Source organism: Corythoichthys intestinalis, chromosome 2, assembly GCF_030265065.1.
Source record: "Corythoichthys intestinalis isolate RoL2023-P3 chromosome 2, ASM3026506v1, whole genome shotgun sequence".
Lineage (NCBI taxonomy): Eukaryota > Metazoa > Chordata > Actinopteri > Syngnathiformes > Syngnathidae > Corythoichthys > Corythoichthys intestinalis.
In genome coordinates, this window is record NC_080396.1 from 71303968 (window position 1) to 71331804 (window position 27837).

Below are 27837 nucleotides of genomic sequence, written 5' to 3' on the forward strand. Positions count from 1 at the left end.
GGGGTATTACCAGGTCAAGTCCTGCACATTTTGGGTCATTTCATTTTTATTCTAGGGTATTTTCAGGTTACATCCTCACTTTGCATTCATTTTGGGGCAATTTTAGAAAGTGTATTATTTGTTTTGGTCAAAAATAACATCCATCAAAGGATTTTATTTTTTTGCAGGTCTAAATTGGAAGTCAATAAGGAGTGGTTGTGTGAGTTGAATGTGCCATTGGAAATGAATGGAGCCATTGAATATGTCTAATTTTGGCAGAATTTTTTGACAAAAACTGGCTGATAACCTTTTGTGGCAAATATTTGTCAATCTCTGAGGTGACCGGGAATGTGATGCAACGCTTTCACAGCGACACCTTGAATTACCGGGTGTGGCGTCATCGCCAATACTGAATGTTAGCGGGCCTGCTCACGTTTCCGTCCCATCTGGATCAAAGTCTTCAATGAAGACACAGATACGTGTCCACCTGCGCGTATTCCAAGACTGACAAGATCCGAGACAGGTGGTGGGGAGAGGAAAGGGGCGGGGCTGCAAACCTGTACAGATGTCGATATGGAAAGTCCAAGTGAAACGTGTACTGAGGTCTGTGATTTTTTTAATTTTTTTGTTTTTTAGGGTGAGATGATCTGCTGTAAACTGTACAGTTGAGCTGAGGTGGCTCTTTGCCCACTCGTTAATAAAAAGTTCAATTTTCAAGCGTCCCTCTTTTTTGGTTGCTTTCTTACCTGCAAAACACGGGTGCGTTTTAACTGCCGCACATCATAACACCTTGTTATTTCATTATTATGACAGTACATTTGCCTATTGCTGTCCACAGCGGACAATGAGTTGATGTAGATTTTATTATTATGGCAGGGGAAAAAAAGGTGCCGAATTCTAGTTTTTAATTCATTCTTTTCCAGAATGTGATTCATTTCAGAATAATTAACCGGGAGATTAATGAACATTTACTCATAGGCTGCCATTGATGGCAGTAGACGTTCAATCCATTTGAATTGGGAGGGCTGACAACCAATTACATTGGTATGAAAAAATATCTGAACCTTTTTGGAATTTCCCACATTTCTGCATGATCGTTGTCAAAATCACACAGAAGAAAAAACTGTCTAGTTTAACTAAAACCAGCCAAACATTTATAAGTTTTCATATTTTAATGAGGATAGTATGCAAACAAGGGGGGAAAACAAGTAAGTGGACCCTCTGCCTAAGGACACTTAAAGAGCAATTGAAACCAATTTTTACCAAACAATTTAAATCAGGTGTGTGCCCAATCACTGACGAGTGGTTTGAAGCTGCCCTGCCCACTATAAAACACACACCTTTTGGTAAGAATTCTCATCTCTAAAAGTCTGGATTTTCATCAATCAACAGTCAGAGAAGTTGTCTAAAAATGGAGAGAGTTTGGCACTCTTGGTTCAGATACTTTTTCATACCACTGTAAATAAAATTTATAGACTCACTAAACCCACAGCCACAGGGCAAGTTGCTAAACATTAGAACAAAAATAATTATTTTACATAAAAAGTAAAAACACTTCTAAATGAAAATACAGTGCCTTGCAAAAGTATTCGTCCCCCTTGAATCTTGCAACCTTTCGCCACATTTCAGGCTTCAAACATAAAGATATGAAATTTAATTTTTTTGTCAAGAATCAACAACAAGTGGGACACAGTCGTGAAGTGGAACAACATTTATTGGATAATTTAAACTTTTTTAACAAATAAAAAACTGAAAAGTGGGGCGTGCAATATTATTCGGCCCCTTTACTTTCAGTGCAGCAAACTCACTCCAGAAGTTCAGTGAGGATCTCTGAATGATCCAATGTTGTCCTAAACGACCGATGATGATAAATAGAATCCACCTGTGTGTAATCAAGTCTCCGTATAAATGCACCTGCTCTGTGATAGTCTCAGGGTTCTGTTTAAAGTGCAGAGAGCATTATGAAAACCAAGGAACACACCAGGCAGGTCCGAGATACTGTTGTGGAGAAGTTTAAAGCCGGATTTGGATACAAAAAGATTTCCCAAGCTTTAAACATCTCAAGGAGCACTGTGCAAGCCATCATATTGAAATGGAAGGAGCATCAGACCACTGCAAATCTACCAAGACCCGGCCGTCCTTCCAAACTTTCTTCTCAAACAAGGAGAAAACTGATCAGAGATGCAGCCAAGTGGCCCATGATCACTCTGGATGAAATGCAGAGATCTACAGCTGAGGTGGGAGAGTCTGTCCATAGGACAACAATCAGTCGTACACTGCACAAATCTGGCCTTTATGGAAGAGTGGCAAGAAGAAAGCCATTTCTCAAAGATATCCATAAAAAGTCTCGTTTAAAGTTTGGCACAAGCCACCTGGGAGACACACCAAACATGTGGAAGAAGGTGCTCTGGTCAGATGAAACCAAAATTGAACTTTTTGGCCACAATGCAAAACGATATGTTTGGTGTAAAAGCAACACAGCTCATCACCCTGAACACACCATCCCCACTGTCAAACATGGTGGTGGCAGCATCATGGTTTGGGTCTGCTTTTCTTCAGCAGGGACGGGGAAGATGGTTAAAATTGACGGGAAGATGGATGCAGCCAAATACAGGAACATTCTGGAAGAAAACCTGTTGGTATCTGCACAAGACCTGAGACTGGGACGGAGATTTATCTTCCAACAGGACAATGATCCAAAACATAAAGCCAAATCTACAATGGAATGGTTCAAAAATAAACGTATCCAGGTGTTAGAATGGCCAAGTCAAAGTCCAGACCTGAATCCAATCGAGAATCTGTGGAAAGAGCTGAAGACTGCTGTTCACAAACACTCTCCATCCAACCTCACTGAGCTTGAGCTGTTTTGCAAGGAAGAATGGGCAAGAATGTCAGTCTCTCGATGTGCAAAACTGATAGAAACATACCCCAAGCGACTTGCAGCTGTAATTGGAGCAAAAGGTGGCGCTACAAAGTATTAACCCAAGGGGGCCGAATAATATTGCACGCCCCACTTTTCAGTTTTTTATTTGTTAAAAAAGTTTAAATTATCCAATAAATTTTGTTCCACTTCACGATTGTGTCCCACTTGTTGTTGATTCTTGACAAAAAATTAAAATTTTATATCTTTATGTTTGAAGCCTGAAATGTGGCGAAAGGTTGCAAGGTTCAAGGGGGCCGAATACTTTTGCAAGGCACTGTATATATATATACTGGAAAAAAGGATATATTTTGTCTTAAACAAAAAAAAGTTACTTCGATTTGGAAAATTCTGAGGTAATCAATATCTTAAAACAGTTTAATGACAAATCAAAATAGCTGCCGATTCATCTGCTAACCGATGACTCAATTATTTATACCGGTCCTTTTTCATTTGCCGTTGACAGCAGGATACATCAATGGCCTTACAGTGTATAATGCCAGTACATTTCAAATAAAAGTATGGTGAATACTACTTTCGAATTAATCTTTTTCCAGAATGCAATTAATCCCAATTAATCTCAGGGTTTATTGTTTATTTATTATTTGGAAATTATTTTGACATTAACTCACTGACTGCCATTAATGGCAGTCGACGTCCAATCAATTTGAATTGGGAGGGCTGACAGTGAATTAATATGGCAGTACATTTCAAATTACGCCGAACAGTACTTTGAATCTGTTTCCACAATGTGATTAATCTCAATTTTGGGGTTATTTTACCTGCACATTAAGTCATTGTCTGGCATTGAATCGGGAAGGTCGGCAGCTATCAGCCTATCACGGTTGAAATGGGTTGGATGTCTATTCCAGTCAATGGCAGACAATGAGTCAGAGCAGCGTATTTTATCATAATTAAGACAGTACGTTGAATATATCAGAGTGCAGAATACTACTTTTCAATGTATTCTGATACAAACTAAACAATTAATCTCTGTATTTTAACTACACATTAACTGATTGTATCCCATTGATGGATATAAACGTCCAAACCATTTGAAGCGGGAGGCGATCGTTTGCTGCCAACCTCACCCCGGTCCAAATGGGTTGGACATCTATCGTTGTCAATGGCAGCCATGGACTGTAGATCATTGTGTCATTAATATCACATTTTGAACAAAAAAAGTTTTGAACTCATTATCACACAGAGTCATCACATTTTTAACCACGCACTAACTCTGTCTTCCATTGACAGCGAGAGACGTCTAATATATTTGAACAGGGAAAGGTTGGCCCCGAACAATCGCCTCCCATTTTAAATGGATGAGATGTCCTTCACCGTCAGTAGGAGAGGTAATGCGCAGTAAACTATTATATTAGTGGTGCAACGATTAATCAATTAACTCGAGTAATTTGATTAGAAAAATGATTCATATTAAATTTTGCTGCTTCGAGTATTCATTTAATTATAGTGGTGTTGTAATGGTTTGCTTTGAAAGTGTTTGCATTTAGTTTTATTGATTTGGGTGGATACACTGCCTTCTAGTAGCAACAGTGAATATGAAATCTCATTTTACATGGCTGAATCCAGCTGCTCCCTGTTAAGCTAAGTTTTTGTTTGAGCTAATTTTTTCTAATGCATTCGTGATTTAGTTTATGGGTGTATTTAGCACTTTTTTGTGAGAATATGAACTTTGAACTATTTGTTAAGAGGATTAAAAAAAAAAAAAAATGTTAGCAATTTATAGCATTTAAGCTAGTGGTCTTTTGCTAAATTCGCCAATTGTTCTTTTGTTGTACTTAGATCCTCTTATTTTTTTTTAACGTTTGAGGCTCCGCTCAGGTATTTTTTTTTTTTTTAATGTTCCCTATCCGATTACTCAAATATTCGAACTAACAAGTTCACCGATAAAGCGACTAAAATAATCGATAGCCGCAGCCCAATATTAGATTAATTGCAAATGATCACATTCTGTACAATAACGAAAATTAGTATTCAGCGCTTTCATGTTTAATGTACTGTCGTCAGTGAATTATAAACTCCCTCGCTATTTATGGCGAGTGATCGCTGCCAACCTTCCCAATTTAAATGAATTGGACATCTATCTCCGTCAATGGCGCAATGATTTGATGCACAGTTACTGACAGATTCTGTCTAATCGTAAACTGAAAAGCAGTATTTATCATACGTTTATTTTCAATGTCTTGTTAGCGAAATAACAATGTAAATTCACTATCACTGCCATTGACAGCAATAGATGTCCAATTTCCTCCCGGTTCAAATTTGTGAGAGAAATAAATGAAAAAAAATTAAAACAGGTTGAGATGGTTTTGACATTCCAAATTGAAGATGTGATGGCTCAAAGTCAGCCATTTACAGTAGTTTATTATTTTTCAGTTTTTAGCATCAGCAATAAATATACACAGTAGACACACACAAACATACATAAGCACAAAGTAAGTTAAACCGTGCGGAATGTCAAATACAAATTGGACGTAGCACACCTGAAAAGCAAAGTAATTTCCCGAGGTGGGTAGTCACGGGTTACATTTACTTGAGTAAGTTTTTTTAGTTAACGACGCCACACTTGATGGTGAATTTTCCGTGGATTTTCTTGTCGCGGTTTACTTTTGCTCCCGTCTCCAGATGATGACCATGCCGGTGGAGTCCGCTGAGGCCAGCAGACTCTCGTCGCAGTTGAAGCTGACGTCCAGCACGGGCCCGCCGTGACCCTGCAGCTTGTTGACGATGGCCTTGGTGTTGCGTTCCACGTCGAAGAAGTACACGCAGGCATCCTCGCTGCCCGTCACTGGAGAAAAGCGTCATTTAAGCGTGAGGAAAGAGTAAGCCGGAGCCGGGTGACTTACCCACACACGCGCCCTGTCTGAAGGACATAAGCGGGCAGAAGATGCTGTGGACCGGCTGTGAGCCGTGCTGGATGGGGAAGCTTCTCTTCAGCTGGAGCCCGCCTTCGTTGTCCACCACCCTGCAATATTGGCCGATTGAAATAATTCACTACAGCACATATATCGCCAAAACGATGTTAAACTGTCCATCAACAATTTACATGTCTATCATCATCTGCAAAGAGATGTTCCTGCAATGTACATTCTAGCCAGGAGATGGCGACCAATTTAACTTGCTACTTGCTGATATTTGTAATCAATATTTTCTTACAAGAAATGGAGAATTTTAATCCCGACAGGTTTTGGAATAACATTTCGGTGCCAAACAAAACTGTTGAAAAGTGTTCTGATGTTTACAGCTTGGTAAAGCTCATTGAGTCAATTTTTCCAAAGACCTAAGTCTTGTTGCCTTTTCAAATGATGCACACAATCACAGATTATAGCTTCACCTGTTACCAATAATGGATCAGTAACTCTCAGGTGTGTATAAAAAGAACCCGAGTGCACTAGACTGCCACATCAACTGCAACCTGACCTCTGACAAGATGCCAAAGATTCCTCCTGAGACCAAAGTGTTAATTATCAAGAGCCTAAGTGGCAGACACCTACAATGTGTCTCAGCGTCAGGTAAGGAGGATCAAAAAAAAGATATGAACAGACTGGAGACGTTTTCGACAAGCTCAGGTCAGGCAGACCCCGCAAAACAACTGCTCGGGAGGAGCGGTTGTTGGCTGGAAAATCCAAAGGCAGCCCTTTTTCCACTGCAGCAGAGCTCCACGAGACCTGGTCACCCGTCAACCAGAACAGTCTGTCGAATTCTGTCTAGAAATGACCTCCATGATCGAATCAGTGCCCAGAAACTAGCATTAAACAAAAGACAAAAAACCGTGTGGCATTTGCCAAGGCCCACAGCCTGTCAAAAGGATGGACGCTGGAAGAGTGGCAAAAGGTGGATTTTTCAGATGTATCTTCCATTGAATTACACCACAGTTGCCGCAAATATTGCAGGAGACCTACTGGAACCCGCATGGATCAGAGATTCAGTCAGAAAACGGTGGAGGCAAAATCATGGTCTGGGGTTACATCCAGTATGGGGGTGTGCGAGAGATCTGCAGGGTGGAAGGCAACATAAATAGTCTGAAATATTAACAAATCTTAGCTGCCGCTTACATTCCTAACCATAAAAAGGGACACATTCTGCAGCCGGAGGGTGCTCCATTGCATACTTCAATCTCTACCTCAAAGTTCCTCAAGGCAAAGAAGCTCAAGATCCTCCAGGACTGGCCAGCCCAGTCACCAGACATGAACATCATTGAGCATGTCTGGGCTAGAATGAAAGAGGAAGCATGGAAGACGAAACCCGAAAATGTTGATGAACTCTGGGAGGCATGCAAGACTGCTTTCTTTTATGTTCCTGATGACTTCATTAATAAATTGAATCAATCCTTGCCGAACCGCATGGATGCAGTCCTTCAAGCCCATTGAAGTCATACAAAATATTAAATTTGGATCCCACAGCACCACTGCTTAATTTGCTTATGTTATGTAACATGTTTTTGTATTTGAAGTACATTTTTTTTGTTCAATTTTCACACTACTTTCTGTAGGCGACAAAACTTTTGTCTTGCCAAAATTTGACCTTTATGTGTTCATTAAATGATAAATCTTTTTTCAGTGAAACAAATATATTTTCGTACATTCAACATCTTTTTTTGGGAGGGTGTTAGCTTTCATATGAGCCATTTCTGAAACCAATTGAATAATTAAAGTCAGGTTATTAGCAATTGTTTCTACAAAATGGATACACGACAAGACTTTTGTCAGGGACTGTACATCAAAAAGCATTTTGGGAAATGTAAAGGTACATAATAATAACTGGGGGGGAGGGCAGAAAATTTAAAATATTAAAATATTACCATTACAAATTGGAATATCTTAACAAAACATGGTTTGTATATTAGGTCATCAATATTTTCCATTTCAACATGGGATACAGTTAACGCTGCCATTAAGCAAATACTTTTTAACCCTTTAAAGGTTCTGAACTGTTTTCATGACTTTTTTGAAATACTTTTTGTCTCTATATACTAGGCCTGAACGATATTGGAAAAAACTATTGCTGCGATTTTTGGGGGGGTTGCAATATATTGCGATATTATATTGCGATATTAAAAGAAAAAAAAAAAAAAAATATATATATATATATATATATTTATTTTTTTTTTGCATTGAAAAAAGATACATATTATACATATATTGGACATGTTTTTTTCAAAATGTTCCCCCTAAAATATGCTTTACAAAATGTATATGGCTAACTTTAAAAAAATGATTAACTCGCATATTTTCAATTTTTAAACAAATTATGTCACAATGAAAAATATGGCGTCTGTAAAAAAGTCAAGGTTATCTACCTCATAACTTTCGCTAAATTGTATTTTTTTGTTACTGTCGCATTTTCCCTGCTATGATAGATGATAAATAACTTACCCGAAAAAAGAAAAATTGGGGAAAAAAACGTTTAAAAGGGTAAATATATGAAAAAGAAAATCTCGACCACTCCTTGATGTGTGCGATTTCTGCTATAGTACCATGTTTCACCCATAAAATAAAATGAAATAATCCAGGTGCGGCCAGTCACAGCTGTGTCTTGACACTCAGTGATACATGCGACATGGAGCTTTTGGATCGAAACAAGATAAGTACGCGATAATATCTCGTTAAAGTCATGGTGTCTGTAATTCTGCTCTCGCATGCTCTCACCTCCAGCTAGGGTTTTGCTGTTTATGCCCTCCTGTTAAAATTTTTTCTTCCCCCAGAAAGTTGAGATTTTAAGCTTTCCAATCATGTACCACACGTGCAGATCATCGAATCATTTTTAAACAAGAATAATGTACTGTAGTAGAAAAATGCTTTGCTTTATTTAATGCTTCTGTTTATCTATCTTGGCTGCAGAATCACTTCTAGTGTTTATTTCCAGGACACAACACAACAGGTGTACAAAGCATACCCATTCGTCAGAACACCGGCTGTCCCCAACGTTTCCACGCACACACATTCATTCCAGCGCACGCTTCCTTCATGCAACACGTGCTTAACAAGTTAAACGACGACTGAAAGATGCGGTGTGATTGAAGTCCGCCTCTGTGGCAAGATCAAACACAACCATCGTTAACTTTAATAAGCAAGTGCGCAGAGGAACAAAGACCTAGGAGAGGGAGGGAGGAAGAGGGACAGGGAGGTTGTGTGAGTGTCACTAAAGCGATCAACTCAGGACAGAGAAAGCATGGAGCAACATACATTTGTGGATTAAAAAAAATAAAACTATTGCAAGTACTTGCGATGGGACTATTGCACACGTGCACATCGCGATGGCGATGTTTAAACGATATATCGTTCAGGCCTACTATATACCATGAAATATTTTTTAGCATGCTCTGTGTATCTTACTCGGTTTTATCTGCACATCATCATCCATTTGAACTATTATTACTCTAGCACAGTATATATTACTAAAACCTATTACATGACCATATTAGGCGAAAAACTATCCCCAAATCATCGAATCCCACTGGAAAAATACATGGGAAAACCCACCCGTCCATGGAGCATTATTGCCCTCTAGTGTCTAGTGCGCATACATGCACAAAATGAAAACAATCATCTAGATTTTCTGTGATCTATCGGTGGCAAAAACAGTTTGAAAGCTGCACTTTTGGCAGCGCTCTATGTGAATTTTTTTACGACAGTTAAAAGACAATGAGGGTGTGATCAAGAAACTGCAAGTTTGTGTGTCATGTGACTGTATAGTTGAGTCTTAAGCCCCTATCACAAACATCAAAACACCAGGAAAATCGCGGGATTTAAATGTCCAGCCTTTGTATGCGAACACAATTTCCCGGGTCGACTCACACGGAGATCACGCGGACATTTCATGGGTCGCATCTAAGTATAATGTCCGGGACTTTCCCGGGAAGCGGTGTGCGTGAAAGCAGGCGTTAAATTCCCAGGTCACAGCGTGATGGCTGATGACGTAATTATCATGTCGGGCCGATGGTCACTTCCTCTTTCTCCATAGTAAGAAGAAAAGTGGTAAACAAATATCGCAATTATCAACATGGCAAGCTGGAAAAAGCTAAATTAAACTAAAAAAACATAACGAAATTAAATTGCTATGGCATTGTAGAGCCGAGGTAGAGAGTCTATCCTCCATCTTTGGAAATATGTGGTTAATTTTGTTGCTAATGTTAAGGTCCGCTAACGCGATAACAAGGTTGTACTTCAAAGCAAAAAACAACGGAGGGATGCGTTCACGGGTTTATTAAATACAAACAAAAATACATGCGATCGCTGAAAAAAGGGGAATAAAACAATGGGTCCGTGATAGTAGGTTGACGGGGATCAATAATACTAACCTAAGTGGTAGGCAGAGAGCCGATCTCGAATACCAGCACAATGTAGGGGATTTCAAAACAAGGGCGGCAAAAGTGTCGAATGGCGCCTAGCAAGTTAATATCTCGACACCAATCTCTTGGATCGCCTGGGCTTAAATACAGTCTTGATGAGCTTGAATTGGCTGCAGTTACGACGTCGGAACGCTCCCTCTGGAACAAAACATGTTTTGACCAACATTGTGACAGCTGATGCAGACCAAAAATGACGTAACGTCCAGGTTATAAAATCGCACCAGCTGCCAACACGGGACAAGTCTGTGAAAGTGTCTAACCCGCTGCATTCTTGGGACATCTCGACATGCGTGAAAGCAATGACGCGAGTAAATCCCGTATCATCTTACCCGGGAATTTCCCTGGATATATGTGTTTAAAGGGCTTTATTGGTATAGTCATGTGATTATTGCTGCAATGTCTGACTGGTGAAACTAGTAGAGCCACCGTGGCAAAAAGTAAGTAACGGCTCTAATGTAGCCTAAAGTGGCAGTGCGCGACTTCTTCGTGGGAGCTAATGCGCTCTTCTTTGTGTGCGCAAACACATTCTTTGTGTCTGTACCGTAATTTTTGAACAATAAGCCGCTACTTTTTTCTTTCATTTTGAATCCTGCGGCTTATAGTCCAATGCGGCTTATTTGTTGATTTGTGTTCATAGGTAACACTTTATTGGACAGCAGAGTCATAATACATAAGACAGTCATAATTATGACACGACACCATCATTGGCATTACTGAATGCTTATGATAGAAGTCATTAAGTGTCAGCCGGCAAATTATGTCACTAACTCCATTTATGTCAAGCTAGGATCTTTTACATTATTTCAAAAGTGACATAATTTGCAGGATAACACTAAATGATTTATTAAATTCATTAATGTTCATGACAGTGGCATGTCATAATTATGTTTAATGACAGTCTTATGGCACCATTGTCAAATAAAAGTGTTATATAAATACCATAACAAGCAATTAATGAAACAACTGGAACAGTAGCTGAAGAAATGAATTGGAAGAAATTAGCACAGAACATGAATTTTGATTGTTATTTACATCTGTAGCGCTGCAATACATGCTAGGAGGCATGTTGGACAAAAACAGTGTTGACAGCTGGTGGCAACAGAGGTTGACTGCCTCCCCCAAGGGAGCAGTGATGGCCAAATGAAGCTTCTTGAAGCAATGAACCTTTAAGCCAATTGGCTTAAAGCTTCTTGGTGGTTAATTTGGTCTTAAAGTGTTACCAGTTAGTATCTTTTGGTGTAAATATCCCATAATATAGTGAGGACAGCTGCGGCTTATAGTCCAGTGCGGCTTACCTATCAATACATGGCGTTTTTGTGCAAATTTGATGGGTGGCGGCTTATAGTCAGGTGGGCCTTATAGTGCGAAAATTATGGTACATGCGTATCTTACTCGTGTGTGGATGTAATCCCTTGTCACAAAAGATCACAAAATAAAAAACATTATGCCAAAGGGCAGAACAGTCATATTAATTACACAAAAAATAAGATACTGTGATGTACAATAAGGTACTGTTTACCTGACCTAAAAAAACAAAACACTGGAAACAAAACGGCGGACGAGTCAAAATCACGTAAGTCGACGCCTACCTGCACCATGGAAATGAAGCTTAACTTGATCATTTTTTTCTTTTCCTTATTATGAACAATATCATTGTTGTAAAGCACTTTGTGGAGCTTTCGGGTTTTTGCAAAGGGCCATAGAAATAGATTTGATTTGATAAAAAGATCGGCGAAAGGAGAGACACTGACGAGTATCTGCAATTGTTTCTTTGCAACTGGAAGCACTGAACACGACTACTGTAAGCCGTAGCCAACGCCAACAAAAACAACAGCCTTTGCGGTCCCGCCAACTCGTCCAACCCTCCCTCTCTAGCGGTGCGTTTAGGGACAGCATTTAAAAACATCAAGATTGCAACCTGAATAATACATGCACTCCAATTCCTTACATTAGTTAAGTTTTTTTCATCTTAAGTATATTGACATAACTTTTGACTTTAACGGTAAAATCTGACTTATGCGGAAAAAAGTGGAGGAAAACGCAACTCGTTGGTAACTCGAGGACTCCGCTGTATTCTAAATTGGCCCATATCGTGTGTGCGTTCCTGCGAGCGAACGTACCTATAGAGCAGCAGCTTGTTGACGCAAGCGTTAACCAGCAGCGAGGGGTCTCGTGCCTCTCGGCTGATCCAGGACCGAGCCGAGATGCTGCAGATGGAGCTGCCTTCGCTCACCACCAAACGCTTGGCTTTGGTCAGTTTCCCTGCATGGAGTCCCAAGAAAAATTCATTCAAAAAAACAAAAAACATTATAATAAAGTAACGGCTTTTCTTCGACGTTACCTGTGGCCATGTCGAAGAGGAACGAGAAGATGCTGCCCCTGTCGTCGCCCGCCCACAGAATCCTTCCCGGAGAGTCAAAGGAGAGCGACAAGACGCGGCCAGTCAGTTTGCTGGAGCCGCCCTTCACCTTCTTGCCCGTGGAGATGTTCACCACGTGCAAGTGGTGCTTACTGTTGCCCACCTGAAGCACACAAAAAACATAATCAAATCAATTTGAGTCAGCACAATGCTCGACAATTTCAGGTAAAATTATTTTCAACTATGATCTTTTGACCTCAACTGGGCAAAAGTAACAATTTGTCCACATTTTTTAGAATATTGTCTAAGCCTCATTGATACATAAACCAACCACGATGCTCTACGATGAATGTCAGGTAAAATAATTTTTTATTGCGATCTTTGACCCCCAACCAGGAAGAAATAACAATTTGTCAAAAGATTCTTTCAGAATTTTGTCCTAAGCCTCAGTGATTGATAAACCAACCATGATGCTCCAAGATGAATGTCTGCTAAAAAAAAAAAAATGTTTTTGTCATGACCTTTGATCCCAACTGGACAGAAATAACGATTTGTCAAAAGATTCAGAATTTTGTCCATGACTGTGCGTAGAGCTACCGATTGCTATATCTTCTCTGCGTTGGCAAATAACATAAGGTGTTAAGATAAAGATCAATTGCTACCTTGCTTCCCCACATTGCTTCCCATGATATTTCTAATCGTAGGGAGAGGGATTGTAAGGTTTTAGACAATTAAAAAAAGGCTCCAAAGGCTGCCAAAATTCACTCTACTCATTTTACGCTGCCTTTTATCTCTCTATATAGGTAAAACTGTGCCATTACAGATTAAGCGCGACAATGCGTGAGTGGGTCGTGCAGCGCATGCATTAATTGCGTTAAATATTTCAACGTGATACATTTTTTAAAAAATTAATTACCGCCGTTATTAGGATAAATTTGATAACCCTACCTTAAGCCTAAACTAAAGACTCTGGAAGAGTGAAACATTATGTCTGTAACATTAAATACAATTAGAAAACGATTTAATTAAATATATATATATATTTAAAAAAGGCATGGCCGATATTTTTTTCAGATTCCGATACTTTGAAAATGACGTGATTGGACCCGATCGATCAGCACATCTCTAGTTTTTACCATGACCTTTGACCCCAACTGGACAGATGTAACGATTTGTTTGAAATTTTGTTATGAATATTGGCCTAAGCCTCGTTGATACATAAACCAAACACGATGCTTCACCTAGAATGTCAGGTAAAAAATTTTTCACTATGACCCCAACCCCAACCAAATTAGGCAAAATTTTGAATATTGTCCTAAACCTAATTGAAACATACGATGCGCAACAATGACTGTGAGGTGAAAATATTTTTTTACTACGACCTTTGACCCCCACAACCTGTCCTATTGTGAAATATGAGATACAGCAGTCACGGCCTCGTTACATGAGCCAAATTTTCACTTAAACTCAGTGCTCACTATCACGTTTTCTGCTGAATTCTTACTTCTACCCGGTTAGGATCAAAGGTCATAATAAATTATTTTACCTGAAATGGTGCTCTACGAGTTCATGTAAAACCAGAGATAAAATACTTTTTTCCCCACATATGAAAGGAAGGTCATTTGACTCACCACGGTGAGGTTGTTATTCATGGGCTGGAATGTGCAGCAGAGCAGCTCGCTGGATTCCGGGTCTCGGACCTCGCGGATGCAACGCCCATCCTCGGTGTTCCAGATGCGCAGCGTCCCGTCCAGCGAGGCTGACACGATGACGTCGTTGCTGAGGGACCAAGCGAAGTCGCTGACGGGGCCCCCGTGGCCCTTCAGGACCACCTTGACACTGGCAGGTGGTGGCGACAGGCTCATAATGGACAAGGTGGCATCCAGTGAGCAGCAAGCCAGGAGATGCTTATCGTCGTTAGCGAACTGCAAGCGTCGAACTGACACGTGACGGGCAAGAAAGCGCTAATTACTTTCATTACTGTGACCAAGTAGTTTTTTTTTTTTTTTTTTTTTTTTTTTAAACTTAAGTTGGAATTTTTGCCAACCCCCCAAGTCAAAATGGATTGAACATCTGTCGCCGTCAATGGAACTGAAACATGATCAGCCATTCTATTGGCTTTCTGTCAATTTTATATTCTTGGGTCACTTCCTGATTATCTTGGGTAACTTACGGGTGACATTCTGATTATTTTGAGTCAGTACATTTTGATTTTTGGGCATGTTTAGGTCACTTCTTGTGAATTTTTGGCCCTTACCGTACTGGGTCACTTCCTATCGCTTTTGGTTTAATTCCAGGTCCCTTCCTGTTGATTTTGGGTAATTTCTGAGTGACGTCCTGTCAATTTGGGGGTCACACATCTGGATGTTTAAGGCATGTTCAGGTCACTTCCTGTCGATTTTTGGCCAATGTTGAGGCCCCCCCCTCTCGATTTTTAGGCATTAAAGAGGTCAATTCTTGTTGATTCCGGTTCAATTGCAGATCCCTTACTGGTGATTTTGGGGAACTTACTATCTTTTTATGTTTACTTTGGCTCGCTACATGTTGATTTTTGGGCATTTTTAAGTCACTTACGGTTGATTTTTCTAATTGTCGAGACGTGCTGCAACGATTAATCGATTAACTCAAGTAATTCGATTTTAAAAAAGCTTCGAATTAAGTTTTTGTTGCTTCGAATATTCGTTTAATTAATGTTGGAATGGTTTGTTTTGAAAGTGTTTGCATTTATTCTTCTTGATTTGGGTGGATGAACTGCCCTCTAGTGGGAACAGTGAATATGACATACCTCATTTAACGTGGCTGAATCCAGCTGCTCCCTGTTAAGAGCAACATAAGGTAAATTTTTGTTTAAGCTAATATGTGTTTTTAATGCATTTGTAATTTAGTTCATAGGTATATTTAGTCATTTTTTGTGGGAATGTGTTTGAACGGTTTGTTGAGAGCATTATTAAAAAAAAAGTTAGCATTTTATAGCATTTAAGCTAGCAGACTTTTGCTTTGCAAATTAGCCAACTGTTCTTTTGTTGTACTGAGAACATAATTTATTTTCTGATACCGTTTGAGGCTAAGCTCAAGTAATTACATTTTTTACGTTCCTAATATGAATACTCGATTATTCGAACTAACTAGTTTATAGATTAACCGACTACTAAAATAGCTGCAGCCCTATTATTGAGTCACTTTCTATTTATTTTGTGGCGCTCCTGGTCCCCTCCTGTTTATTTTGGGTAAATCCAGGTGGCATCTTGGTAATTTGGGGTCACTACCTACTGATTTATTAGCTTGTTCAGGTCAATTCCTGTCTATTTTTGGGCATGTTGAGGTCACGTCCTGTCCATTTTTGGGCATTACTGTGATCACTTCCTGTTGATTTCAGTTCAATTGTAGTTCAGTTGATTTTGGGGCACTTATGCTCAGTTCCTGTTTATTTTGGGTCACTACATGTTGATTATTGGGCATTTTCAGGTCACTTCCTATTGATTTTTGTAATTAAAGTCACTTCCTGATGATTTTGGGTCATCTCTGGATGACATTCTTTTAATTAGAGGTCTCTTCCTGTCGATTTCTGGGCAACTTTCAGTTGCTTCCCATTTCCATGAGAGGTAAACTAGTTATGGTCGCTAATAACAAACTTGTTTATTAATTTATTTTGTTTAGTAGAATTTAAACTCATTGACTACCATTAATGGCACTCGATCTCCACTCCATTATGATTGGCAAAAGCAATAGATTGTGCTTACCTGCATAATCGACATGCTGGTCAAATATGTGATACATTCCAGCGAAAGCATAGTTTTCACTCAAACTCGTATCCCCGGCCATGGCTCGACTGGCTTCCGCCACTGAGGTGGGCACCAAACTGCCCGGAGGTCTGTGGAGCCCAACAGCAGAGGCATAACGTATTACAACCTTTGCTACTTGAGTAATATCAATATCCAAGAGTGCTGTGCGATATGGGAAAAATCCATCACAATATAGGTCACTTTATATCAAGTTTTGCCACGATAGAATGCATTTTGAAATATTTGCTTATACATGTGCCTATTGTTTTACATGGATTACTCATTTACGCTTGGCAGGGGGAACAGATTAGCTTACTATTGATTGGGGATACGGACATCTTTTCTACCCCCGATTGGTGGTACAATTACGTCATAATGAACCCAAAAATGTAGCAAGTCAGCTGGGCGCCAACTGCTGGCCAAAAAGTGCATTGCATGAACAGGTTTCTTCATGGCGATCATGACCACAGATATATAAAATGTTCAAAGTTTGATATAATTTTGGTGATATACATAGTCCTCTCGTACAGAACTATTAGCGAAAGATGAAATTAAAAATCAATTTGGACGTGAAGCCAATCAAAGTCAATAGAGGCTTCCTGAAATATCCATCCTCTTTAGCCAATGATGGATGCATGAGAATGACAACAATGGGTCAAGCTAACGACAGGACTACCTTTCATCGTAGACGGCTCTGTTCATCTGCGCCTGAAGCTGGTAGGAGCCTCTGCTGACGGAGCGCCGGTGCCCCCGAGCACCCTGGGCGCGAGGGTCCTCCTCAAAGTCCTGCTGGTGACGGCGAAACAGAAAGCGAGTGTTGACACCACTTGTCAAAGTCATAACTAGTGTTGCACAGATGCTAGTATCGGATCAACACAGATAATAGAGGTGTGAAAATACAGCGGTACGAAAAAGTATCTGAACCTTTTGGAATTTCTCACATTTCCTCATTAAAATATAAAAACCTAAAAATGTTTGGGAGATTTCACTGAAAGCAGACACTTTTATCATCTGTGTGATTTTGAAAAAAGATCACATCACATTTGATGGTGATTTTATGGTGATTTTATGCAGAAATGTGAGAAATTCCAGAAGGTTCAGATACTTCTTCATACCACAGTATATCAAATATATATATATATATATATATATATATATATATATATATATATATATGGCGGCACGGTGGCTGAGTGGTTAGCACATCTGCCTCACAGTTCTGAGATCAAGGGTTCAATCCCGGGCTTCGGCCTTCCTGTCTGGAGTTTGCATGTTCTCCCCGTGCCTGTGTGGGTTTCCTCCGGGAACTCCGGTTTCCTCCCACATCCCAAAAACATGCATGGTAGGCTGATTGAACACTCTAAATTGTCCGTAGGTATGAGTGTGTGCGTGAATGGTTGTGTGTCTCCTTGTGCCCTGCAATTGGCTGGCAACCAGTTCAGGGTGTCCCCTGCCGACTGCCCGTTGTTAGCTGGGATAGGCTCCAGCACCTCCGCGACCCTTGTGAGGAATAAGCGGCATGGAAAATGAATGAATGAATATGAATATATATATATATATATATATATATATATATACAGTGCCTTGCAAAAGTATTCGGCCCCCTTGAACCTTGCAACCTTTCGCCACATTTCAGGCTTCAAACATAAAGATATCAAATCTTAATTTTTTGTCAAGAATCAACAACAAGTGGGACACAATCGTGAAGTGGAACAAAATTTATTGGATAATTTAAACTTTTTTAACAAATAAAAAACTGAAAAGTGGGGCGTGCAATATTATTTGGCCCCCTTGCGTTAATACTTTGTAGCGCCACCTTTTGCTCCAATTACAGCTGCAAGTCGCTTGGGGTATGTTTCTATCAGTTTTGCACATCGAGAGACTGACATTCTTGCCCATTCTTCCTTGCAAAACAGCTCGAGCTCAGTGAGGTTGGATGGAGAGTGTTTGTGAAGAGCAGTCTTCAGCTCTTTCCACAGATTCTCGATCGGATTCAGGTCTGGACTTTGATTTTGCCATTCTAACACCTGGATATGTTTATTTTTTAACCATTCCATTGTAGATTTGGCTTTATGTTTTGGATCATTGTCCTGTTGGAAAATAAATCTCCGTCCCAGTCTCAGGTCTTGTGCAGATACCAACAGGTTTTCTTCCAGAATGTTCCTGTATTTGGCTGCATCCATCTTCCCGTCAATTTTAACCATCTTCCCCGTCCCTGCTGAAGAAAAGCAGACCCAAACCATGATGCTGCCACCACCATGTTTGACAGTGGGGATGGTGTGTTCAGGGTGATGAGCTGTGTTGCTTTTACGCCAAACATATCGTTTTACATTGTGGCCAAAAAGTTCAATTTTGGTTTCATCTGACCAGAGCACTTTCTTTCACATGTTTGGTGTGTCTCCCAGGTGGCTTGTGGCAAACTTTAAACGAGACTTTTTATGGATATCTTTGAGAAATGGCTTTCTTCTTGCCACTCTTCCATAAAGGCCAGATTTGTGCAGTGTACGACTGATTGTTGTCCTATGGACAGACTCTCCCACCTCAGCTGTAGATCTCTGCAGTTCATCCAGAGTGATCATGGGCCTCTTGGCTGCATCTCTGATCAGTTTTCTCCTTGTTTGAGAAGAAAGTTTGGAAGGACGGCCGGGTCTTGGTAGATTTGCAGTGGTCTGATGCTCCTTCCATTTCAATATGATGGCTTGCACAGTGCTCCTTGAGATGTTTAAAGCTTGGGAAATCTTTTTGTATCCAAATCCGGCTTTAAACTTCTCCACAACAGTATCTCGGACCTGCCTGGTGTGTTCCTTGGTTTTCATAATGCTCTCTGCACTTTAAACAGAACCCTGAGACTATCGCAGAGCAGGTGCATTTATATGGAGACTTGATTACACACATTTAGATTCTATTTATCATCATCGGTCATTTAGGACAACATTGGATCATTCAGAGATCCTCACTGAACTTCTGGAGTGAGTTTGCTGCACTGAAAGTAAAGGGGCCGAATAATATTGCACGCCCCACTTTTCAGTTTTTTATTTGTTAAAAAAGTTTAAATTATCCAATAAATGTTGTTCCACTTCACGATTGTGTCCCACTTGTTGATTCTTGACAAAAAAATTAAATTTCATATCTTTATGTTTGAAGCCTGAAATGTGGCAAAAGGTTGCAAGATTCAAGGGGGCCGAATACTTTTGCAAGGCACTGTATGTATATATATATATATATATATATATATATAAATATAAATAATATATATGTGTGTGTGTGTGTGTGCGCGCGTATAACAGATCAGATGCAACGATACAGTTAAGTCACGGTTCGGTACGATTTTCGGTGCAATTCAATACATTTAATGCTCTGAAACAGAAAATACAACTGTTATTATTATTATTTTTTGTTGTTGTTGTTGTTGCTAACAAGCAAAAATAACAGTGCCATCATATAAACAAGCATTTTAGTGCATAATATTTATGTGCTTACTTCTTACTGATCTGAAGAAAAATTTTTGTATATACCGGTAAGTGCTGAGAACAATTTTTACTGTTTGTAAAGTGGGTCACACTGTTGATTGCTGCAGCTCTCTTAGCAGCTATATTTAAACATCCTATTTGTGGTCCAAGTCCATCTGTAACATGTACTGAATTAACAGTATTTGCAGCATTATCTATAGTCACTGGTGTGGGTTGATTTGGCCTGCTTAACTTCCATTCAGTCATGGCGGTTTCTATTTAATCAATGTAGTCTATGGACTACGCGTCGGTCTGGGCTCACGCAGCTAATGGCAACGGATCTAATGTAGTACATCTAGGTTGCTATTTGATGATATCCAGTGTGTGCGCGCAAGAGTTGGCATGGGATCTAACATAGGACATCTAGATTGCTATTTGATGATATCTAGTGTGCGCGCTGCGCCGCTTGAGTGTTTTCTGGCCACAGAAGTCACTTCTGCTCATTACTGCACAACACCAGCATATTACAATCGACTTTCATAAACAGGACGAGCTTGAAGTACGGTGCTCTTAATTTGCCACTCATTGTTCATCATGAAACCATGAGTTTGCTGAGTCTCCCACGGTCTTAACCTTTCTGATCCCATCGGCGCTACAACAGTAAGCGTTACCTCACCCATGCTAATCGGTTGTGAATACCATGTTAAATGAGCAGTGTAACATCGCGGATATGCGTTGCAGTGCACAACCGTAATACTGAAGACGAAGGTGTAACTTTCGTGTGCTAATTTCGAGACAAAGACATACAGATGTAATGATTTGGGAAGTTAGCTCACGTGGGGAGGACAGTAAATTTGCGTTCAAATGATGCAAGAAGATGGTATCGGCGCACTAAATGTTGGTACTCGTTGATACCGATACCACCAATTTGGGCCGGATCGGCGCCCCCTGCCGATACTGGTATCGGTATCGGTGCATCTTTACTTTTAACAGGAACAAATAGAAGAGAGCAAATCACCCCTGTGCTCCAGGCCCTTCACTGGCTTCCAGTCGAGTTTAGAATTCAATTTAAAATCCTCCTTCTTACATTTAAGACCACTAACAGGTTGGGGCCATCTTATCTTACCGATGTTCTCGTTCCATAACGCCCCAACAGAACACCCCGTTCTCAGAATGCAGGTCTACTGGTAGTTCCTAGGGTTTCTAAAAGTACAGTGAGAGCTAGAGCCTTTAGCCACCAAGCTCCTGTTTTATGGAATCAGCTTCCAGCTAGTATTAAAGAAGCAGAGACAGTCTGTACATTTAAGATTAGACTAAAAACGTTCCTATTCGACAAAGCTTATGGTTAGGCTTGTTGAAATCGGACTAGACTCACTGTTTAGTCTAAGCTGCACTAGAAGCCTCATTGCCTGGCATTGGCTGCCACTGACAGCCATAGACGTACAATCCGTTTGAAGTGGGAGGGATGGCAACGAATGAACCTTCCCAAATTCAAATGGATTGGACATCTACTAGTAATACTCATTTCAGTTCATAGCAGAAGAATGAGAATAGCTTGTTTATCTGTTTATTAGTTGTTTTGTAAATCATCCTAGAATGATTGTCTGAGCCATGTACTCAAACTTGTATGTATAACCATATGGTTCAGCTGAACCTGGAAGGAAATTTCGTTGCACTTATGTAATGAGAAAATAACTCTCGACCCTTATGTCCCCCACGTTTGCGCGGCTCTGACCTCCATGCGGTCCAGCGTAGTGCGGGAGCTGCGCACGCTGCTAGCACGAAAGCTGCTCTGCTCCGACAGCGGCCCGTAGCGCAGAGCTAAAAGCTGCCCGCGCAGCCTTAGATAGTGCCTGCGCACACCAGGCTCGAAGCCGCACTTGGCGTTCTCTCGGAGCAGCTGGCTTCGGCGCCGGATATACTGAGTTCGGAACTGCGGGAAGGTGGGCGTGCGGTAAGCATTGTACCTGCCGGAGGGAAGAAAAAATACGACCCTTCAGAATAAGACACCATCAGCCCTCTCAGTCAAAATGGATTGAATACCTAGCGCCGTCAATGGCACTGAAACATGAGCGTTCACTGCTCGTACTGTTGACATGTGTATTATTAATTTATTAAATGCACCCAAAATCAACAAGAAGTGATAAATGAACAAGAAGTGACCCGTGAGTACCATAAAATTAGGCATGTGCCAGTTAACGGTTTCAAGGTTTTCAGTGGTATGAAAACGTGACGGTTTCAAAACCACTAAAATTTTCCGTCATACCATTGCTCACCCCTCCCCCTCCGGTTGTTGCTGTCGGTGACACTGCTGTTGCTGTTGAAACTACACCTGAGCTTTCTCAAAAAAAGTCTAGTCTAGTGTGGGATTATTTCAGCTACTGATAAGAAACAGACGGCCGTGGCTTAAAGGAGGAAGACAGCTGATGTGTGGGCTACACCTCCAACATAATTTCACATTAACATAACAATCATCTGTCATTTTACACAAAATTGAACGCAAGCAAACGCTGTCATGAACGTTTCCCACCAGCTACGAGAGTTCACTCCAGCGTGTTTCGTGTTCCTTGCGTCAGTAAAACAAGTACTATAACTACTATAAGCTTCTAGATGAGGCTATTAACGTGGCTAGTTAGTTAGTTTAAAAAAACAGCCCACCCCCAAAAAATTAAATTGGCAAACTGCGGAAAACAAAACCCGCAAAAATGACAAAAAAATATTTTTAAAAAGTATTTTAAAAAAACACCAAAACCAGGAGGGAAATCAAAACAAATCGCAAAAAAAAAAAAAAAAAAAAAAAAAAAAAAAAAAAAAAAAAAAACCTCCGTGAATTTGCCCCCCCCCCATCAGACGCAAATTTAGATTAAAATGATGACAATCATTTGGGCTATAAAATGTTTTGTTTGTCCAGCTATCGTTTTCTAGATAGAGATATTAATTTCGAGTGATGTCGTCAATAGCGTACCGCATGAATGCTATTCTTAGACCGTGACGTTGCCATAGTAGCGTGGAAGAGGGACATTATAGACAGGCCCTCGCATACAACCCATGTGATTTATGCTTGTTTTTTTCCAGTAATCTTTCAAAAAAGAACATGCCGATCAAACACTGCTGCTATGAAACTTGTAGGAACGACTCTAGACATTAAGACATATGAAGGATGTTTTCTTCATACGTTTCCTGAAACCAAAAATCCAGAGGAAAAAATGATGAATGGGTCAACTTGCGCGGATGTCCAAAAGACCAGTTTAATGCCAGCAAGGCGAAGCCATTCACATTTCATATGCAGTAAACATTTTGTTGGGGCCATTGTCCTGCAGAGGACAAAGAGGTAAGCCACTTTGATATTTTTATTTATTTTTTAGCGTGGCGTTTTGCTGTGCTGCTTCTGTCTGATAATGACCTGAAAAAAAATTAAAATGGTATCTGACTGCCACTGTTACCTTTTCTGTTGTGAAAAAAAAACAACTTTAGAAGGGGGGAAGTGTAAATAAATTATAGAATTAAGATTTGTTAATGAAAAAATTAAAGGTGCTTGTTGGCTGTCATTGAGTAGCATAGACGTAAGACAACCAGAGGATATAATATATAAGAAAGATGGGGCATATGGTGATAAAGGATGGATTGTGGAAACAGGAGAATGTCATTGTCAGTGGCGTAAGGCAATGCACACAGGAAAAAGATGTCGATAAAAAAGCTAACTCTGGATCAGGTAGGCTGGTCAGTTTTCCTGTCTTTTTCAGCCCTCGACACTCAAGCCATCTCTTTAACTGAACATTTGTATGTTCTTCCACATCTTTACCAGTGAATTTGGCACCAGGGGACATCATTTTCAGATAAAATTGGTAGGTTTAGCTCAGTAAACATCTCGTTCGTACACTATTTACATGCATTTACAATTGGGGACAAACGGGAGGTTGACCCACCTAGCCACAATTGCCAACGTCATGAATATTAATGAGCAAAACTGACGTGTTGCTTGCGGTACGCCATTGCAGCTTTTCCGTATCCAACTCCCGTGGCTGACGGAGCGAACAAACTCAAGAACAGAGGGGTGTCCCAACAACTAGAGCAGTGTTTTTCAACCTTTTCTGAGTCACAGGCTCACAGCATGTTTTTACATTGGAAGAAATCTCATGGCACACCACAAACCAAAAATGTTCCAAAATTACTTTCTGTACAGTGTATTTATTTATAAAATAGTTTCTCAATATTTATACTTACTCAGTGTGAAACTTGAGCCTGTTTAGATGAACCCAAAGCTGATATCCTGGGAGGAATATTCATCAACAGCTCAGTCTCTGTTTTTTTAAAAATTTTTTATAGCAGGTAGGCTTGAAAAGCTCAAAATTATCAGACAGATGGACTTAAGCAATGTCTTTAACCGCATCAGGGCTGAGCAGCTCGCTGACAATAGCTTTGCAGGCAGGTAGTATGACGGTCTCTGCCACAGTGTGGGACTTTGGATCTAGCAACAATTTCAGCAACGAGGTAACTGGCTTTGGGGGCTTTCTCATTTACCTTTTCTCAAAAAAGTTGACCGTTTCTCTGCGTTTTCACACAGGCCAACAAAGTAGTCCATCGACTTGTTTTGAAGCGACGGGTGTTTAGTTTGGGGACGACGTTTAGGATAGCTGCTCGTGTCGCATTCAAGAACTGCTCACATTTCTAGCCGTCAGCCACCTAGCTGCCCTCAACAATGTGTTGGAATAAAACACAGGGAGAGGATTGACTGTTGTCACATATGGATAAAATGGAAAGGACACTTTTACGAATATTGGCTCTTGACGAGTCTAATCAAATGATGTACAGTAGACGTGCTAGGGTCCACATTGTCGGCAACAGCAAGGTAGCTGATGGCTAGAAATCCGAGCAGTTATTGAACGCGACAAGAGCAATACCTCGCTCATCTGCACACGACCGCAACCTTCTGCCTCCTTCTTCCTTCCTACTGTCACTCTGCCCGACGACGTAAAAAACAATAAAATAAAAATGTGATATTGGATAATTTCTAGCAGCACACCTGACAATCTCTCACGGGACACCGGTTGAAAAACACTGAACTAGAGCAAACGTAGCACAAATAATTAGCACCCCTTTGGGTCCATTTGGCAGTGCTTGAAATATTAATTTCGAGTGATGACGTGACTTGCAGCCCTCCATTTTCAAAAAAATTGTGCCATTTCGCCAAAATGGGGGGGTGGTTGACCTCAGATTGACCAATAAAAGAACTGTAAATATCTTAAACGCGATAACAGCACAAAATGTAGCGCAAACAATTGCATCATTGTTATATAAATTTGCGTCTGATGGGGGTCCAATTTAAAAGGAACCTTGGATAAAAAGACATGCAGTTCGTAAAAGATAGATGTTATTATCAGTTATAATAATTTTATATTAAAACCCCTCTAAATGTTTTCATTTTAATAAAATTTGTAAAATTATTTTAACTAGTACATTGCTTATATTGTTGTTGACGTCGCAGGATGGTGACGTCACATGGGCTGGTTGCCGCACTTCCACAGTGTCACTCGTGAATAGAGGTGTGACAAAATATCGAAATGGTGATATATCGTGATACTTTGTATCCCAAAAGGTTCGAGATATCGCTTTAAAACTGTGTTAATGTCTAAAAATAAATAAACAAACCAACAAGTTGCTACCAATATCTTCCACCATAATAGTGTCTGAGTTAACTCTAAGGCTGCATTGACGGTGCTCAACACCCAATCCATTTAGACGGAGAATGTTCGTTCTTTCGAAATCTGAGCATTCACATTTATTCTGTCCGATTTTCAGGGCATTTACAGGTCACTTGTTGTTCATTTTAGGGCATTTACAGGTCATTTCCTGTTGAGTTGGAGTCACTGTCTATTCATTTGGGTGATTCCCAGGTCACCTCCTGTTCTGTAACTCAAAATTAACAGGAAGTGACCCATAAAATACCCCCAAATCAGCAGGAAGTAACTGAAAATTAACAGGTAAATGACCTTAAATGGCCCAAAATTACCTTATTGCCTGGCATTGGCTGCCACTACAGGCCATAGATGTTCAATCCGTTTGAAGTGGGAGGAACGGCCACCCTCCCAGTTCAAATGGATTGGACGTCTACTAGTGATAAAATCAATACAATTCACAGCAGAAGCTTGTTTTTTTGTTTTTTTAGTTGTTTGTAGAATATCCTAGAATGATTTTCCGACCAATGTAATAATAATCACTGTATGACCATATCGTCAGATCATCGTTATCTTGAGCTTTGTGTCACAAATCGTATCATATCGTGAGGTACCAAGAGGTTCCCACTCCTCCTCGTGAACATAAACATGTCGGTTGTGCCCTTCCAATTTGAACCCGAACATAATATTAATGAGAAGAACAGGCCTGTTGATTTTTCACAAAACGAGCTGCAAAACCAAAATGGATGAGAGGAGTAGCTTAAATGTGTCAAGTTTGCTAGTTACATGGTTATGTAGATGAAGAGTGACACTGTGGAAGTCCGGCAGCGAGCCCATGTGACGTCACCGCCCTGTGACGTCAACAACGATAATGGCGACGTACTAGTTAAAATAATTTTACAAATTTTATTAAAACGAAAACATTAAGAGGGGTTTTAATATCAAATTAGTATAACTCGTATTGCATTTATGTTCTAAGAACTACATGTCTTTCTATCCTTGGACCCCTTTAACAGATGTACAAAAAAAAAAAAAAAAAAAAAAAAAAAAATCATGGAAAATTGATCATTTAGTTGATATTTTAGTTTTGTCATTATCCTGCCATTGACGGCGCGATACGTACATTCCATTTTGACTGGGAATGGCGAATTAACCCGAAAATGCCGCAAAAATGAATAGCCAATCACTGAAAATCTACAAGAAATGAGAGCAAGGCAATTTCTCCAGTTATTACGTTTGCTAGTTTTTTGTTGTTTTTGTGCGCTATGGTCTCACCTGGCGTCCACTGCCAACACCTGCTGCCAAACTGCTGCCATTAGACAAGCACCACTGCCAGGCCAGGACCTGCACAAACACACGTTTTTCCAAAAAATACAAGTAACACATTCACGTGTATAGTTTGAGAAGAAACGTCGACTGAGAATAAATCAGTGAAATCATACTTTCATCACACTGAGGAGCTACAACACGAGCCGAAATAGCGGACAAGTGAACTACCAACTTCAAGGCTAAAAACAACGTTTTGGAAGAACACTTTGTGACAACTGTGTCAACTCAAAAAAACATTGTAAGTTTGTGTTTTGGGTCGTTGTTGTATGTAGCTCGAAGCTTCTCCGCGGCTAGCCATTAGCAGACGAGCCAAAAAAACAACACACTGCCGCTTAACTCACTTATTCGTCAGTTGAAGCAAGTTGGCTGGTTGTTTTTCCGCATCGCTCGACATTTTACTCGTACGGACATGATGGAGAAATGTTTGCAAAGAAACATGTACCTTCTTTAGCTTTTCTCCATCGTCGCACTTCCGGAAAAGCCACGTGACCAGGGTTGCCACGGTGAAACCCTACCAGCAGGGGCGGACTGGGACTAAAAAGCAGCCCTGGACTTTGACTCAGCCCAGCCCATAAGAATCGCTATACGAAGGGAAACACAGACCCCATAGGGGGGGTCCGGGAACATGCCCCTCCCCGGGAATTTTTTTTTTTTTTTTTTTTTACATTTTATTGTAAAATGCACCAATTTCGTGCACTTTGAGAGAAAAATGAAGAAAATGTGTCTAGACTGTGACTGTCTGACTACGGGCGCTCAAAGTACTGCAAGGCTGAACTGGAGTTGGATTCATTTTCTGTACTAGCTCTATGATCAACCTGAATAAACAAATGAAAGAATTTATTTTTCAAAGCAAGTTTTACGTATCCAATTGGTTATAATATATCTCTATAGATCTCTGTCTATAAAATGACTTCATTGTTTATGCCATAATTCAGTGGTCTCCAAACTATTCCACATAGGGCTGCGGCGGGC

At 40.2% G+C, this 27837-nt stretch overlaps 1 protein-coding gene across 3 annotated transcripts; it reads right to left on the reverse strand.

The window, feature by feature from the left end:
• Positions 1-4582: 4582 nt before the first annotated feature.
• On the reverse strand, positions 4583-27383 carry wdr13 (WD repeat domain 13). 3 transcript variants are annotated; one of them, XM_057830365.1, is made up of 10 exons: positions 27308-27383; positions 26812-26880; positions 21597-21828; positions 17089-17201; positions 16371-16501; positions 14262-14569; positions 12613-12793; positions 12392-12533; positions 5767-5885; positions 4583-5708 (listed from the first exon to the last, which is right to left on the reverse strand). In XM_057830365.1, the coding sequence occupies exons 2-10, from the start codon at positions 26850-26852 to the stop codon at positions 5524-5526; spliced, it is 1452 nt and encodes a 483-aa protein (XP_057686348.1). In that variant the 5' UTR covers positions 26853-26880; positions 27308-27383; the 3' UTR covers positions 4583-5523. The 3 variants fall into 3 exon arrangements, with proteins under 3 accessions (XP_057686348.1, XP_057686347.1, XP_057686346.1); XM_057830364.1 differs by having other exon boundaries at positions 17089-17198; positions 27207-27327; XM_057830363.1 differs by having other exon boundaries at positions 27207-27327.
• Positions 27384-27837: the final 454 nt, after the last annotated feature.